At 45.7% G+C, this 15,997-nt stretch overlaps 1 protein-coding gene across 8 annotated transcripts in view; it reads right to left on the bottom strand.

Annotated features, from left to right (window-relative positions):
* LRCH3 (leucine rich repeats and calponin homology domain containing 3) overlaps positions 1-15,997 on the bottom strand; it is a 366,756-nt gene that overhangs the window by 79,516 nt on the left and 271,243 nt on the right. The window contains exon 17 of one of the 8 annotated variants that reach the window (XM_078665635.1): positions 6,451-6,522. The exons of the other annotated variants lie outside the window; for them this stretch is intronic. Coding sequence (XP_078521761.1) covers positions 6,451-6,522 — 72 coding nt within the window. The remainder of the gene's footprint in view (positions 1-6,450; positions 6,523-15,997) is intronic. 8 annotated transcript variants of the gene reach the window in all.

Here is a 15,997-nt window from a genome sequence, read left to right as displayed (position 1 = left end):
GGGTCACGCCCTGATGTTCCAGCCACTCCCAGAGGCGTAGAGCCTCCTGGCAAAGGGTCCACGACCCCACCCCACCCTGTTTGTTGCAGTATCACATGGCGGTGGTGTTGTCCGTGAACACCTGCACTACACTCCCCCGGACAGAGGGGAGGAATGCCTTCAGTGCTAGACGAATCGCCCGCAGCTCCAAAAGGTTGATATGGAGCCGGGACTCCGCCGGAGACCAGAGGCCTCTGATCTCCGCCTCTCCCATGTGGCCTCCCCAGCCCTGGAGGGACGCGTCCGTCACAACTATGTGCTCCGGTTGGGCAAGGGAGAGGGATCTGCCGCTGACCCAATCGCGGTCCGTGAGCCACCACTGCAGCTGTCTCGCAGTGCCCTCCAAGACCAGGACATGGTCGGAAAGGTTGCCCTGATGCTGGGCCCACTGAAACTTCAGGTCCCACTGCAGAGCCCGCATCCGCCACCAGGCGTGATGCACCAGAAGGATGCAGGAGGCCATCAGCCCCAGGAGCCGCAGCGTCAACCTGACCGAGACCCGGGATAAAGGCTGAAAGAGTGGAATCAGAGCCTGAATATCCCGAACCCGCTGCTCGGGAGGATAAACCCGAAACTGCGCCGAGTCGAGAACCGCTCTGATGAAGAGGAGCTTCTGAGAGGGGCATAGGTGTGACTTCGGCACATTGATGAAGAACCCCAGCTGGTGCAGGTGGTCTGCCGTCGTCTGGAGGTGGCTGACAACTGTCTGGGGCGAGCCCGCCTTCAACAACCAGTCGTCGAGGTAGGGGAAGACTGAAACCCCTAACCTGCGCAGATGAGCTGCGACCACCGCCATCACCTTTGTGAACACCCGTGGGGCGCTGGTAAGGCCGAAAGGGAGCACGGTAAACTTAAAGTGCTCGTGGCCAACCGTGAACCGCAGGTAGCGCCGGTGGGCCGGCAGGACGGGGATGTGGAAATAAGCGTCCTGCAAGTCCAACGCTACCATCCAGCCTTCTGGGTCCAGGGCAGCTAGGACCTGAGCCAGTGTCAGCATTTTGAACTTCTCCTTCCGGAGGTAGCAGCCGTTGACGTTCCGTAGGTCCAAGATAGGGTGGAGGCCCCCTTTGCCCTGCTTGGGTACCAGAAAGTACTGGGAGTAACAACCACACCCTACTTCTGGCCCAGAAAGGCGCTCGATGGCCCCCTTGGCCAAGAGGGCCGTAACTTCCTCCTGCAGAAGTCGCAAATGATCCCCCGATACGCTGTGGCATTGCTGTGGCATGGCTGGAGGGGTCGTCTCGAAGGGGAGGGAGTAGCCCCTTCGGACGATTTGCAGCACTCACCTGTCCAAAGTGACAGTGTGCCAGTGGAGGAGGTGATGGCGAACCCTGCCCCCCAATGGCGACACATGGGCCTGAAAGCACGGACTAGGAGGGCTTTGAGGCGGAATGCCGCGGGGGAAGGTGTTGACTGACCTCGCCGTTGTCCCCGACCGCCGCCACGGCGGTTTCCACGGCCGCCACCGCGTTGGATATTACCCTGCGGCGCGTGGCTGGCAGCACGTGTGGGTACACTCCTTCCGTGGCCACGAAAGGAGTGAAAGGCAGCCGATTGCTGGCGCGGGGCCGAGAGACCCAAGGACTTGGCCGTAGCCCTGGAGTCCTTAAAGCGCTCAAGCGCATGGTCTGCCTTGTGGCCAAAAAGGCGACGGCCATCAAACGACGCGCAAGGGTACTGCTACGCAAAAATTTACGGATCCAGTCGGACGCCTGGGGATATTTTAAGGTAAGGAATCTATCACTAACGTGTCTCTTTCAGATATATAAAACCATGCAATCTTAAAATATACATATTAACTCTTGAACAGAAACTGTAGCTAAATTGTACAACCCTAAACTTTATGTAAATACATGCGGGTTACAGACTGGTATTCAAAATGTGGCATACTACAATTTTATACACGTACAGGGCAACCATGTTAAATTCTCCAAGGAAAGTGCAATGCAGTCATTTTTCTGCACCACTATTTCAGCACACAGATTATGCATGCTCTGGTTTATCTCATTATTGACAAAGACAACTGTAGCTTCTAGACACACTGAACTCATCTGTATTTCTGAGAACATAGAGAATATGGCACTTTCTCACAAGAAGTGCAAGACAGATATTTCATCTCCTAAAAATCCAAAACGTAAGGCACTCATCACCAATGTAACAGTATTGAAATATAAGTGCCAAAGAGTCACATCACACCGTATTCTGTTTTGCTGCTGAACTGGGTGGGCCACACCTGGCATGAGGCAAGGTAGGAGCAAAAAAGAAAGCGGAAGATGGGAAAAGGTGTATGTGATAGATTACACAAAAAAACAAGCAAATGGGATGGGGTCTGGTGGCATTCATCTGAAGTCCGCAGTGTGTGTATTTGTAACATTAAGAGTGAGGACAGTGATAGAGGATGCCGAGAAAGAAAAGGTGGTGGATACAAATGGAGTTGCCTGTTCAATATACCTAAAAAATAGGACGATGAGACAGATCCCACGGGCACAAACTCAAACATACACGGTCTGCAAGAGTGTTGTCAGAGGAAAAGGCCCAACAACTGACTTCAAATCGCTTTCTGAGAACTAAGCAGGCTTATTGAAGCTGGACCTCAAGGTGTGAAGTGCAAATCACCCTCCAATTTATTTAAGAAAAACATCCCTGAAACACGACTGGTAATTGAACACAAGTAACACAGACATGCATCATTCTGAAATGGACAAGCAAACATTTGCACATTGCCGCTTTTAGCCCTGGCTTAGGCAATCTCTCAATTATTAATCTCTCATTTACAAGAAGAATTATCAAGCTATCGGATCACCAGATGAGTTGACAGCACCTGTATGCACACACCATGTTTGTAGGCAAAAGTCCCCACCTGGTTTTATTTAATATGATAATATACAAGTATTAAAATGGAGCTAGTTACTTCCATGGGGAGTAGGCTTTGTTGAAGCAGAATCACAGAGTTCATACTTACACAACACTAGAATTAGGACTAAAAAATGGAATCAACATACCTGATATGGACATAGTAAAAGCCAAGAAGGAAATAGTGTCCCAAGTCTAATGGTTGAAGTGATTAAGGAAATAGGGTGGAGGGATGAGTGAATGGTAAGTGTGTATGAGGTTTATGGTATACAAGCTCAGAGCTGATTGATTCTATAGGTCTGTCAACACCAAATGTAACAGTTAGAAATACTAAAAGTTAGGTTGCACAGGTCTTCTGTTTTAAAGCAGCACAGGATGTGCAATTGAGCTATTTCCAGGGAGAACTATTGGTATCAGTAACCAGCAACATAAGGTAGTTGTTATACAAAGAAGGGCTATTGCAACAACCAGGTGTTATTACCTGGGTAGAGGAAGTAACAGTTTAACAGCAAAAGATTGAAGCAGAGAACTAACCAAAAACAGGATTCATTTGTATACAATCTACTGGGGCCATCATGAATTTCATGTAAGCATCAGTGGCAGAAACCCCACATTAAGCCAGTTCTGATCAATAGAGTTGGGACTTGTGCAAGTGAATCAGGCGGGTGCATACAAGGGCAGTCTGCTATTCAATTAATAAGAAAAAGGTACATATGTCAGCGAGTACAACGATGGGCATGAGACTTGTTAGTAAGTTATGTACTGAGAAGAGCAAACATAATATGATGCCAATCTGTGACAGCCAAGACAAAGCAACAAAAGCAAACCGAGCAGCAAAAATAACATCAAAAGAAAAACAACAGTGAAGTGATGTGGTGAACGTGCCACTGGTGGTGCCCAAATGGTATGAAAATACCAGGTGGCAATGGCTTACATAACAGCTAAAATCACACATAATAAATACCAGAATCCAGTCAGAGAGAAGCAAAAAAGGAGCAGAATAGAAATATATCAGTGACAACAAGAGAAAGAATTTATTTTTACTTCACACGTAGAACCATCAAGAGAGTACACAGCTAGTGAAAGATAAAATGTGAGCAGGCTTGTCCCTAGAAGTTCCCATGCTCTCAGAGTGCATATGCTTCCTTTATTAGTCAAGAGGTTCTTTCTTGTCGTCAAAATGCATTTATTAAGATGCACATGTCAGAGTGTAAATGTCTTTATGGTCAGAAAAGACATCTCTTACTGTCAGTGCAGTCATGCTTCTGCGCTCCCTCCCTGGAACATGTTTCGCCTTGTCAAGAGTTGTGTCAGATCTAAGGCTCGGTGAAAGAGCTCTGCTATAAGTATCTCTACTTTTACAATTGCTTTTTATTCACTTGTCTCGTGTTTGAATACAAATTATATTTTTCAAGTCTTTTATTTGTGCCTGGGAATGGTGTCAGTTTAGTTTATCATGTGTTCTTGTGAAAATCTTTTAACAAAAAGGTCTGTTTAAAAGAGGGGTCTGTTTAAAAGAGGACTCTGTTATCGTCCCACTCTTACTCAAAAGTATAGGTTTTTGTTATCGTCCCGCTCTTACAAAGTATGGGCTACTCCTATTGTTAAGATAGCTATCTCCTCTCAAGGTGGAACATGTTTCCACAGATAGCAAATGAAGGTGTTTTTGTTTGCCTGTATGTGTTTCTTCAGTAAGCGGTCTATCCCTTGGAATGAGTATGTTCAATTCTATGGTCAGTAACTGGCCACGTTCCAAGTCATATCTGGGTGGTCATTATGAAGGTCTTGGACCATTCTAAGTTATTCTTTTGGTCCATACAAGGTCCACCATATTTCTAGAGTGACCTTATGGTCTTTCTCTTGACATCAGTGTACATGCTGCCCTTAATGCAGTCTAAGGCTGTCAGCTGTCTTGCAGTTGGTGTACACAAGTCTTTTGTTGATACAAAACTCACCTTTAGAAGCACATGCACTTCTAAGGTCACTCAGTAGGAGTTCCCTTGTGTTTCACATCTTCTAGCATTATACAGTCTCAGACACAGTCACAGAAGACACAGTTCAGAGGTCACAAGCACATCTCTTGCTGTCAGTGTGTACATGTCTCTTTAATAAGCGCTTCTCCTGCTTGCTGGTACTATGTGGTGCAAGGGCTATGATGGGGGCCTGTCTAATTCTGTAAGGCTTCAGTTGCAACTATTCTTCAGAGAACATGTGTCTGGGGTTAATCTGATGCCCCGTCCTCCTACCAGAATGCACAGGAGCCTGTAGTCAACAAGAGGGACATATTGTTGAATTAAGGTGAAGAACTTTTACTAGAGAGTTGTTTGAGGAGGAGACTACAGCTTACAGTCTGAATGAACTATCCAATAACTTGGGGCCATATGTACAAAAGTAATCGTTTGCAATTACCAAATAGCGAATTATAGTGATTGAGTATTTGATGCTTGCAAACACAAATGTACAAATGTGTATTTGACACATTTTGCAATTCCCAATGGGTCGCAAATAGACCTACCTCAAGAATATTAATGAGGTAGCTCTCGGTTTGCGAGGATTGTGGAATCGCTAAAATCACAGGGATGAGCAGGTCAGTGATCGGCAGACCACCGTCTCGGATTGTTTTTGAATAAAGCAATGTTTTTTATTTTTTAAAGGAAAAAAATGAAAAGATCTTCTTCATTTGTTATTAGAGTAGGCAGTGGTCTGTGGGACCATTGTCTGCTCTTAAAAATGTTTTTACTAACATTCACAAAGGGGAAGGGGTCCCGTTGGGACCCCTTCTCATTTGCGAATGGGTACACCTACTTGACGTAGGTGGTAAAATGTGAATGTTTTGCGACAGCATCTCAGTCGCCAAAACATTCACACATGCCACTGTGATTTGGTATTAGGAAGGGATGCCCTAAGCACACCCCTTCCTTATACCAAATCGCAAACCAATTTGCAATTTGGTATAATAGGTTTTCCGCATCGCACATAGGGCTCTGTACATGTGAAAAAGCCTTTTTGTCTTTGCATCAGAAAAAGCCTTTGTACTTGTGGCCCTTGATCTTTTACATAAAGTCTGTAGCACACAAGAGGTAGAATGAGTATATTGTCAAGGTCACCTTGACCAGAAGAAGACTTTCCCTTGTACCCTGTAGGAATAAGATTAGCTATAGGATGAGAGTGGGGAGACTAGGAGGGTAGAGAGTTGCAGGGAGTGTTTGGGGTTGAGTGTGGAGGGCAAGGTATCTCCAAATGGTTTAGAAATCATTGTTCCAGTTCAGAGGATAAGAGAACTCAGACATTTCATCATTTATCCCATGATTTATTAAATATTAAGCTCTAGTTGCATAAGAACAAGATCATGAAAACAGACTTATGACACTAATATGAGGCATTACTGGGCAGAACGTGAACAAACGGACACCCATTAACAAGCAAGCTCAAGCGGCCATGCAGCAATATAGCAATGCCCTGCCCCAACCTACGCTCAACCCTATGCCTGCTGTTTTCCAGGATGTGCTACATGCATAAGAAGCTTGTATATTCAGTAAAAACAGAAGCCGAAGATACCTGGACAAGCCGGAAGGCCGAGGTAACAGACATGGAACTAGCACAGTCCTCTTTCGTCAACCCCGACAGAGGCTACACACAGAAAGAGAGAAAGAGGCAACAGAAGACAGTGCCAGTTAACAGTCAGTCCTGTAGAAGCATGCGAGAAACCTTGAATCCAGGACCCACTGGACTAGCTGCAGCGTCTACTCACCCCTGACCAAGGCCTCAGAAAACACTGTTTTGGGAATACCACCAAACTGGGAGGCAATCAATATCTGCAGTTTACAAACGTTAGGCTTGAGGGAGGAACACAGATGAAATGATGCAAACTAGTTGAAAGTTAAGGAAACACAAAAGTCCTACGAGATATTGACAAAGGGCAATTACCCTTTCACTGATCGCTTTATTAAAAGGGTCTTTTTAGAGCGAAGAAACCTCAGGAAGGAAATATCCTACTGGCCAATTGAGCATGAATGGATACTGGGGCTTGATGTGTGGCTTAGATTTCATAAAACAAAACAGTATTCCTATACGTCAAAGTGCACAAGTAATTGGAATCAACTAAATAACAAATCATGTTCACAGAGTATTTAAAAGGAAGGTATCAATGTAAGTGCAGGCTTTTTATGCCCTTACTGAGCATTAAAATACATTTCCATTACAACATTGTTGTGAAAGGTGTTCTTACAGAGAAACCCCCATCCCTACTCATTCATAATATGATCTCTTATCAGGTACAACTTAGAGATTTCCTCTAAATACTGTGCGAAGACCCAGGGATGGGCCATGACAAGAGACTTTGCAAAATGCAAGTTCTTAGTTTAAAGTTCCAAATATTTAAATAGCTAGAGGTTCATAAATCCACTGGTGGCAATATTAGCATGCTCACTGTGTGTGCCCCTTGTACCACTGCACCTTCACACCAGGTTTGCACAAGTGACCAATGCCTACGTGGCGACGTCCCTCCACCCTCTTCAAAATATCATCCTCACACTTCTTTCCTAAGCCTCACGGGTGACCTACTCATGGTACCTATTTTGTGACTAATCCAGTGTGGTGAATGGCTCCCTCTTCAAGTCAATATTCCACACCTCCTTCAATAGAAAGTGAAAAGTTTTAACAATGAGGGTATGCATGGGGAGGATTATGAGGCTAGAAGGCCAGAGGCAGTTTTTCTACTCCTCACCAGGCTCCTCACATCTTCGGCTTTCACGGATGCTAGTTCTTCCCATGGTAAGATTAACAGAGACAAGAGGGAGAGCTGGGTCAATAGCAAGTTAACAACTTGAGCTTTGCTCATACCTGGGTGCTCTAAAGCTGGCGGCTCTGAGCTCAGCGTCTGTTCTCTCCGCAATGATGGTTTGTGCTGCAGGAGATCAGCTGAGTAACTTCACTGTTGGAGAAATAAGCTTCAGCTCTCTCCACCCGAGATTGCTTCAATGTGAAACTCAATTTGTCCTTAGAAAACCCTGTTTTGCAAGCCGGCCAACGTGACCTGCAACTCACTTCACTCGATGATTCTAGTTTTACAAATCAGTAGCTCTTAAAGTCCTTCGCCTTCATTTAAAAATCACTTCATTCATTTTTTTCTTCTCGTTAGTAAGTTACCACTGTTATCCCATTTCCAAGTTACCCTGCAGTGTGGCTTTGTATTTGTTTTAAGCTTCATTCTTCACCCAGTTTCCTTCCCTTCCTTGCATGGATTCCTCTCCTACAGTCTTCTGCTTGTCTGTAGCTCTCCCCCTGCTCTTTATAACTCCTTCACTTACAACTCCTCTTTGTACTCCCCTTCTTGTGCCCGGGAAGTAGATCACACATCCTAATGGGGTTTTCTCTTCACTATGGACTGGTGCAGGCTCTTTTGCCCTTCAAAGACATCTCATGTACTAAGCACTTCAAGATCTGCACCATTGTTTCTTGGATAACTTTTCATTTGTTCGATATCAAAGACGTTTCTTTAACAAATACAAGAATAAGAGTTTCATCAGTTCTGGTAATATTATGTGAAGTAATAAATTACATTTTGGCGAGAATACCTCGAATGCGACTACAATGCCATTTTCAGAGCTAGATACTTTCTTTCACAGCTGTGTAAATGCTCGAATGGTGGATCCATCAAATGAGTTACAACCAGTTTCAGACCGCAATGAGCTGTCGTATACAAAGCTGGAGGACACCCATCTACCATTGGCTTCTGACATTGAGAAACCTCAGGAAGATCAAATGAAAAGGGCTTAGAAGGCCTCCTCAAGAAAATGTAAATTTTAGAAACATATTTCTTCAGACTGTAGGCCAGGTACTCTTCCTGGGCAAGCTGCAAAGATACAAACAGATCCACAGACAGCGAAACTGTACGAGGCTCAAGGTAACTCATCACATCCTCTACCAACACTAAACCATCTACTCTTATACAGTCATCATGCTCCAACAATGCCATCCACCTCCTCCTACTCTGGCCAATGAAGGGCCTAGAAGACAAAAATCAATATGTAGGCTGCCTATGTTCGGAAGCAATATACTTCCCACATTATAGGACAGAAGAAATGGAAACACGGCCACATCACATCATACTTGAGAGGCCTGCACTGGGCTCCCCGTCAACAACAGGATCACCTTCAAACTCCTCATCCACGCACACAAAGCTCTACACAACGTCGGACCAGCATTCCTTAACGACCGACTCAGCTTCTACACCCCACCCGCAGCCTCCACTCGACCAACCTCGCCCTCGCCACAGTTCCCCCATCCGGCAGATCCTTCTCCTACCTCGCCGCCAAGACCTGGAACACTCTCCCGACCGGCGTACGACAGACCCAGGACCTGCTGGCCTTCAGAGGACTTCTCAAGACCTGGCTTTTCGATCTGTAGCAGCCCCCATCCACCCCCCCCCCCCCCGCCCCCCTCCCAGCGCCTAGAGACCCTCTCGGGTAGGTAGCGCGCTTTACAAATGAATTGATTGATTAAAACACAAGCAATCTGAATGATTTTATACCACTTTAAAAGAGGGGATCTGGGGATCTGCAACCTGGTAACTCCTGAGCCCATTCAGAACCTTGAACAACACTGATCTGAAGACTTATTTGAAAATGTCAAAGACAATGAGGAGACAAACATCACATTGAAAACCCAGATGAATGGGAATGCTTCCATCAGAGGGCAGCTACTCAGAACTCCAAAAAGGAAAACATCAGAGTCTATGGTATGATGAGTTGTAAAAGTACCACAGATGCTTTCTCGGACTACATCCTGGCATGGATTAAACTCCTGAGAAGGTACATTTAGTATCTTAGAGCATCCGCCTGAAGACTGCTTTCTCTAGACAAATGAGAACCATGACTACCATGCACTGTACCACAGAATTATTAATTTCCAGAGGAGATTGCTATTAAATATTCTCCACACTTGTGCACAGTTGTCTGACATTGCCAGTTTACAGAAAAAAATGGTATACTTTGCATTCGAGGGAGAAAAGCGATCCAAGTCAATTTGGATGCCTGGAGTTCAAATACTGATGCTGATAAAGACACGTCTGCCACTGTGCGATCAAAGCCATTTATTTTCACAAATCACATTTTTGTATTTCTTTACTTTCCCAATACAACAATATGTCCACAAAGCTTTACATCTTATGTGAGATTTTCTTCCCACTTAAGTTGCTTCTGATTCAATATGCGTCACATGAATCTATTTCTGCATCAGAACTAGTCAGATTTTCATATATTTCCCTCCAATCAATGTGATCTTCTGTCACTATAATCCATTTCTCATCCGAATTTCCTCGACCAGTGTCCATTCCATCAGGTCCTTGGACCACCCATCAAATCACAAACCACCGGTTTGCAACCGGCATGTAGCTATTTGCCTACTTGCAAGGATATGGCAACCATTTTGTACCTCATTGTCCTTATTTTAAGGCAATTGGACAAACACCAAGAACTGGCTGTAGAAATACGGATTTTGGACCGCCTGGTGTCATTCCAGAAGATACTCAAGCAACCCCAAAAAGAACGCACTGATTTAATCCAGAGAGGGAGGAGCAGTGATCTATGTTACTGTTTTCCATAAGTCAGGAAGGAAAAGTGAATTATATTCTTCAAAACTGCAGATCGTATGAAGCTGGTGGTAGTGACTTTGTTCATATGGGCCTACAATGACAGGGGTAGGTGACCACAAAGTTCTTTGGAGCATCAGGCTTCAGACCAGGAATAAGAAAGCCTTCAAAAGAATAGTGATATATGAAAAGGCTGTGGGGGTTAATACTAAACTCTGAGGAACTCTACAATCCAAACTTTTAGGAAAGGACTAAAAAGGAACACATTAGACAAAGGAATAGAAGTGAGAAATGAACTTGAAACACTTGGACACTCCTGCAGACCATAATCTTACCAGCGAAAAAGAGGAAACCAGGGAATATGGAATATAAATTAGTGACAATTTGTTCAACTGCAAGAAGCTGGTTCTGAGTATTCATGTATTCTTACTCCTTTATTTGGCTAGACAATACAGTCTTTTTATTTAAAGTTACAAATAAAGTTTATTAAACTTCGATTTCTTTTTTTCATTTTGTTCATCATAGCTATAGCCTTGATTGACTTAGACAGCATTAGGACAATATTTACATGTACAAAATGTCAGAGCAATAACACGTGAATGACTACTCCACGTATTTAAGAAATATATTCTGTTTATTAATGGATATACACATTTGGGTCCTACATCCTGGTTCCTATCTTCCCTCCCAAATCATCTTTAGGAACGTGAAAAATAATTTTAGGGAACTATTACGGACCTAGTACAGGAAGGGCGGCTTACTTACCAAACTGGCCACATTTCCTGGATTGGCTGAGCCATTGTACACAGGTGTTTTGAGACTTCTTCATACGTTAACATAGCGTGAGCAACTGAATTTAATTATATATATATCCAGCAGACTCAGGTGATGCCAAGACAGCAAAGTGCGGACATTAATATCTTAGCCTAGAAATTAGTCTTGCATACAAAATATGGTAAGAGAATGGCAAAGCTGGAAGTTGGATATATACTTTGAAATCTACTGAAAGCTTTGAGGGAGTTTAGTAATGGGGAAATCAGACCTGATTTTAACAAGTACACCATGTAAATGATGCACAATTGGCACAGGAAGGTAAGAAGGAATTTGTCTGCAGCCAAATTCAATGATGGCAAAAAGCAATGGTGGGCTTTTTTCCAGATGAAGTGCACTGGTCTAGTCCCACAAATAATTAGTATTTTATTAAAATGTGAGTACATCTGCTTTTTTAACCCCTTATATTGATTTTCAATAAGAGCCAAAAAATAAACAACGGGTGTAAATATCATTCCGACATTGAGTCCAATAGGAGTAAGGACAGGAACGTTCATCCAACCAGTAGACAAAGACTATACTAAGACTGGATCATGACAAATGCACAGCTCCCTCCATTTTAGTAACATACCTTCACAACTCAACACCCAAAGAGACAACCGACCTCCAGTACAAGGCATCATTACAATCAGGCAGCCCTCCAAGGTGTCCGGATCTCTTCCCACTTCGTTGCACAGCCACAACCTTCACAGGCTGATTCTGTCCATGGGCCTTCTACTTCCATTTTCTGTTCCACATTGTTCTAGGCTGGGAACTCGGTTCCTTACCCACCCAAGGGATATATCCCTGGTGCTCAGATTAAGGACTAGCCTACGCAGGGTCAATGTATACTTCGGCAAATCCTAACTTAGACTTGTGGGGAATCTGTGCCCCTTCCAGACCCTCCACTCCTCAGTCCCACTTAAATTAAGGATTTGCAAATTCCCAAAAAGATCAGATTCAGAACGAGCTCCAAATGGCGTGGTACAAGGTATCCAATTTACTTTGTGACAAAATATACAGGTGAAGTCATAAAGTTGCCCCATATTACATAATTTAGATCTCTGGAAATACACCTTCTGTAAAATTTTGTACTGACCAATCTAGAAGGGTTGTGAACTAGGGTTGTCTGGCCCACGTGAGAACCACCAGGATGAGGGTGAGGTATGTCTACCGTAGCCTCCAGATCATATATGGCAGAGGTGGAAAAGCATAGGCAAATTTCTCTGACCAGTCAATCCATAGTGCATTGCCCATGAACTGTTAGTGTGGAAACCTCTAGGAGAAACCTGGGTATTTGGTGGTTATGAACAGATCCAAAGCAGGACTTGGGATTGGAGTTTCCACTTGTGGACTTGTTGCCACATCCTGCTGAGTAGGACTGCAAAGTTGTTATCCGCTCCCAGAAGGTACTCAGTTAGCAGATTTACCGTGTGGCTGATCGGCCAACCCAAAATGTTCTGCACCAGAGCAGAACGGGTGCCCCCTTGTTTCCAAAGGTAGTACATGGTAGTCATGTTGTCTGTTTTGACAAGGATTGTTTTGTGATAGACATGGCAGAAGAAAACTTTGAGAGTCAGTTGGAGTGCCAGTAGTTCCACGTAACTGATGTGAAAGGTTTACTGAAGGGGGCCCACATGCCTTGAATGGTCATATCTTTCGAATGCGTCCTACACCTGAGAGGCGTCCATGGTGATGGCCACTCAGGGGACCAGGTTTAGAAAAGGCGTGTCCTGCAACAGGTTGTTGCTGTTCCATCACTGCAGAAAGCGATGGGTGCTTGCCCAAATCAACACTAGATCCTCCCAGAGACCCTCCATTTGTGACCATTGTGCCGCCAGGCACTCTTGAACAGCGCATGAGTAAGTAGGCATGCAGAACGATGGTGATGCATGAGGCCATCATGCTGAGGAAGCGCACTACTGTCCTGACTGTTAGCTGGTGGGCTGGCTGGAATAGAGGCAGCAGAAGATGGAAAGCATGAACCTGTGCAGGGCTGGGATAAGCCTCTCCATTAGCTGAATGTAGAAGTAACCCAAAGAAGGGCTGCATCTGAAGGGGATGAAGGTGGGTCTGGCCCAGGCTGATGGAGAGCCTAAGATTCTGGAGAAGATCTAGGGTGATCTGGGTGTGTACCACGCACTGCTGTCTGCTTGCACTCTTGAGCAGCCAGTCCTCGAGGTACTGGAACACTTGGATGCCGGAGTTGTAGTTACCCCAAAGGAAAGAACCTTGAATTGAAAGGTATGACCACTTACCATGAACCTGATGTATAGGTGGTATGTCAGGTGGATTGGAATGTGGAAATAGGCATCCTTCAGTTCGAGAGCAGTTATGAAGTTGCACTGTTGCAGTAGAGGAATGGAATCCCAGAGCGCGACCATGTGAAAGTGGCTGGACAGATGTACTTGTTGAGAGGCCTGAGGACGAATATGGGCCTGAGGGACACGTCTTACTTGGGGATGAGAAAGTACAGGGAGTACACACATGGAGCTTTTGAATAATAGTGCGTCGATTTCCTTCTGGAGGAGCTGGTGTTTTGAGGAGAGGGAATATTTGCGGGGGTGAGGATGTTTCGGAGTGGATCAGTGAGTTCCAGGCAGTAGCCCTGTTCTACAATGGTTAGAACCCATTGGTCTGAGCTTATGTTTTGCCAGTGTACGAGGAACTGCTGCAAGTGCCCCTCGACACGTGTAATGTGGTCGGGGAGGGGGGAGTTCCGACTTGGCAGGAGCGGCTCCCTTTGCCACACCATCTCTTCCCCTGACCTTGTGGTTATTTCCCCTACTGGCACCTATGGAATAACCCTGGGAGGTTTGCTACTGCTGATTTTGCCTCTGATATGAGATAGAAGCTTCTGGGAAGGTTGCCTTGGCGCCACCACGGAACTATGAGCGACAAAAGGACCAAAGTGAGATGGGGACTGAAGAGCACCTATTGCCTACGCCTGCCCTCCTTTATTTTGTACAGCATATGATCAACCTGAGGCCTGAAGAGGTGTACCTCATCAAAGGGCAAGATGATCAGATGATGCTGGACTTCTGGTTTAAAGCCAAAAGCAGGGAGCCAGGTATGTCAGAGGATCAGAACTTTAGAGTTAATAATCCTTGTAGAGGTGTCAGCTGCGTCCAGAGCACACCTTGTGGTCGTGTTGAAGATGGTCTGGTCCTCCGCAGCAAGGTCTTGAGCCCGTTGCCTGTACTGATGCACAAGTTACTACTTGTGTAATGATATATCTGTAAGAGACATTAGTTAGTATTAGATTCCTTACCTTAGAATATCCCCAGGCGTCAGACTGGATCCGCAAATTTTTGCGTAGCAGTACCCTTGCGCGCGGTAGGCGTCATCTGCGGCTCCGCATCCGTCGTCGGCGTCGTGGGCGCCGTGATGACATCGTCGGAGTACTTAGACGCCGCCTCCGCGTGCTGACGTCAGTTCTTAGACACAGCTTTTCCGCGCCAGAAACGCAGAGCCATGTTAAAAACCAACACTGGTGCCATTGAAACTAGGGCCCTGAAGGGGACAACCCTAACCCTAGATATTGGTTCGCAGAACGGGGAGGATGGGTGGGTCGGTAAGGAATCTAATACTAACTAATGTCTCTTACAGATATAACGTTACACAAGTAGTAACTTGTGCATCTGAAAGAGACACGTTAGTATTAGATTCCTTACCTTAGAATAGATACCCCAGCAATACCAACCCCGGTGGTGGGTCTGCGAACCAATAATCACACCAGAAAGTCCTGGAGGACGGAACGGCCAAAGAAGCCATCCCTCCGGACTTGACTGTCCAGGCAGTAGTGTCTCGCAAACGTGTGCAGTGATGCCCACGTAGCTGCCTGACAGATGTCTTGTAAGGGCACACCCCTGCCCAGGGCAGTGGTAGTCGCCGTCGCTCGGGTAGAATGAGCCCGCAGTCCAACCGGGGGCTCCTTCCTAGCCAAGGAGTAGCATGCCTGGATACACAGGATGATCCACCGGGAGATGGTCCTCTTGTGCACCGCTTTCCCCTTCTTAGCGCCCACGTAACCAACAAAATGTTGGTCATCCACCCGGAACTGGCGTGTGCGATCCAAGTAGAATGAGAGCGCACGTTTTGGGTCCAGACGGTGGAGCCGCTCTTCCTCTTTAGAGGGATGCGGTGGCGGGAAGAAGGTTGGCAAGGTGATAGACTGCCCAATGTGGAAGGCTGTGACAACCTTGGGCAGGAAAGAAGGTTTGGTACGCAGCACCACTTTGTCCGGATGGACAGAAAGGAAAGGTGGAGTACAAGAAAGAGCCTGGAGCTCACTCACTCTCCTGGCAGAGGTGATGGCAACCAGGAAAGCAGTCTTCAAGGTTAGAAGGCGAAGAGGACAGTTGTGAAGTGGCTCAAAGGGAGCGCACATCAGGAATGTTAAAACCAGGTTCAAGTCCCACTGAGGCATCACAAACGGAACAGGAGGAAACGTGTGAGTGATGCCCTTAAGAAATCTGTTTACAATAGGGGACTTGAACAAAGAAGGCTGATCAGGTAGCCTGAGAAAGGCTGAAAGGGCAGAAAGGTAGCCCTTGATAGTGCCCAGAGCAGAGCCCTGCTGGGCAAGAGAAAGAAGGAATAGAAGAACCTCAGAAAGAGGGGCAGAAAGAGGATCCACAGCCTTTGCTGTGCACCATGCCACAAATCTGTTCCACCTGCAGGCGTATACCGACTTTGTGGAGG

The sequence above is a fragment of the Lissotriton helveticus genome, chromosome 11 (genome assembly GCF_964261635.1).
Source record: "Lissotriton helveticus chromosome 11, aLisHel1.1, whole genome shotgun sequence".
Classification (NCBI taxonomy): Eukaryota; Metazoa; Chordata; class Amphibia; order Caudata; family Salamandridae; genus Lissotriton; species Lissotriton helveticus.
The sequence above is the reverse complement of the archived record's forward strand: the minus strand, read 5'-3'. Positions and strand labels throughout refer to the sequence as shown.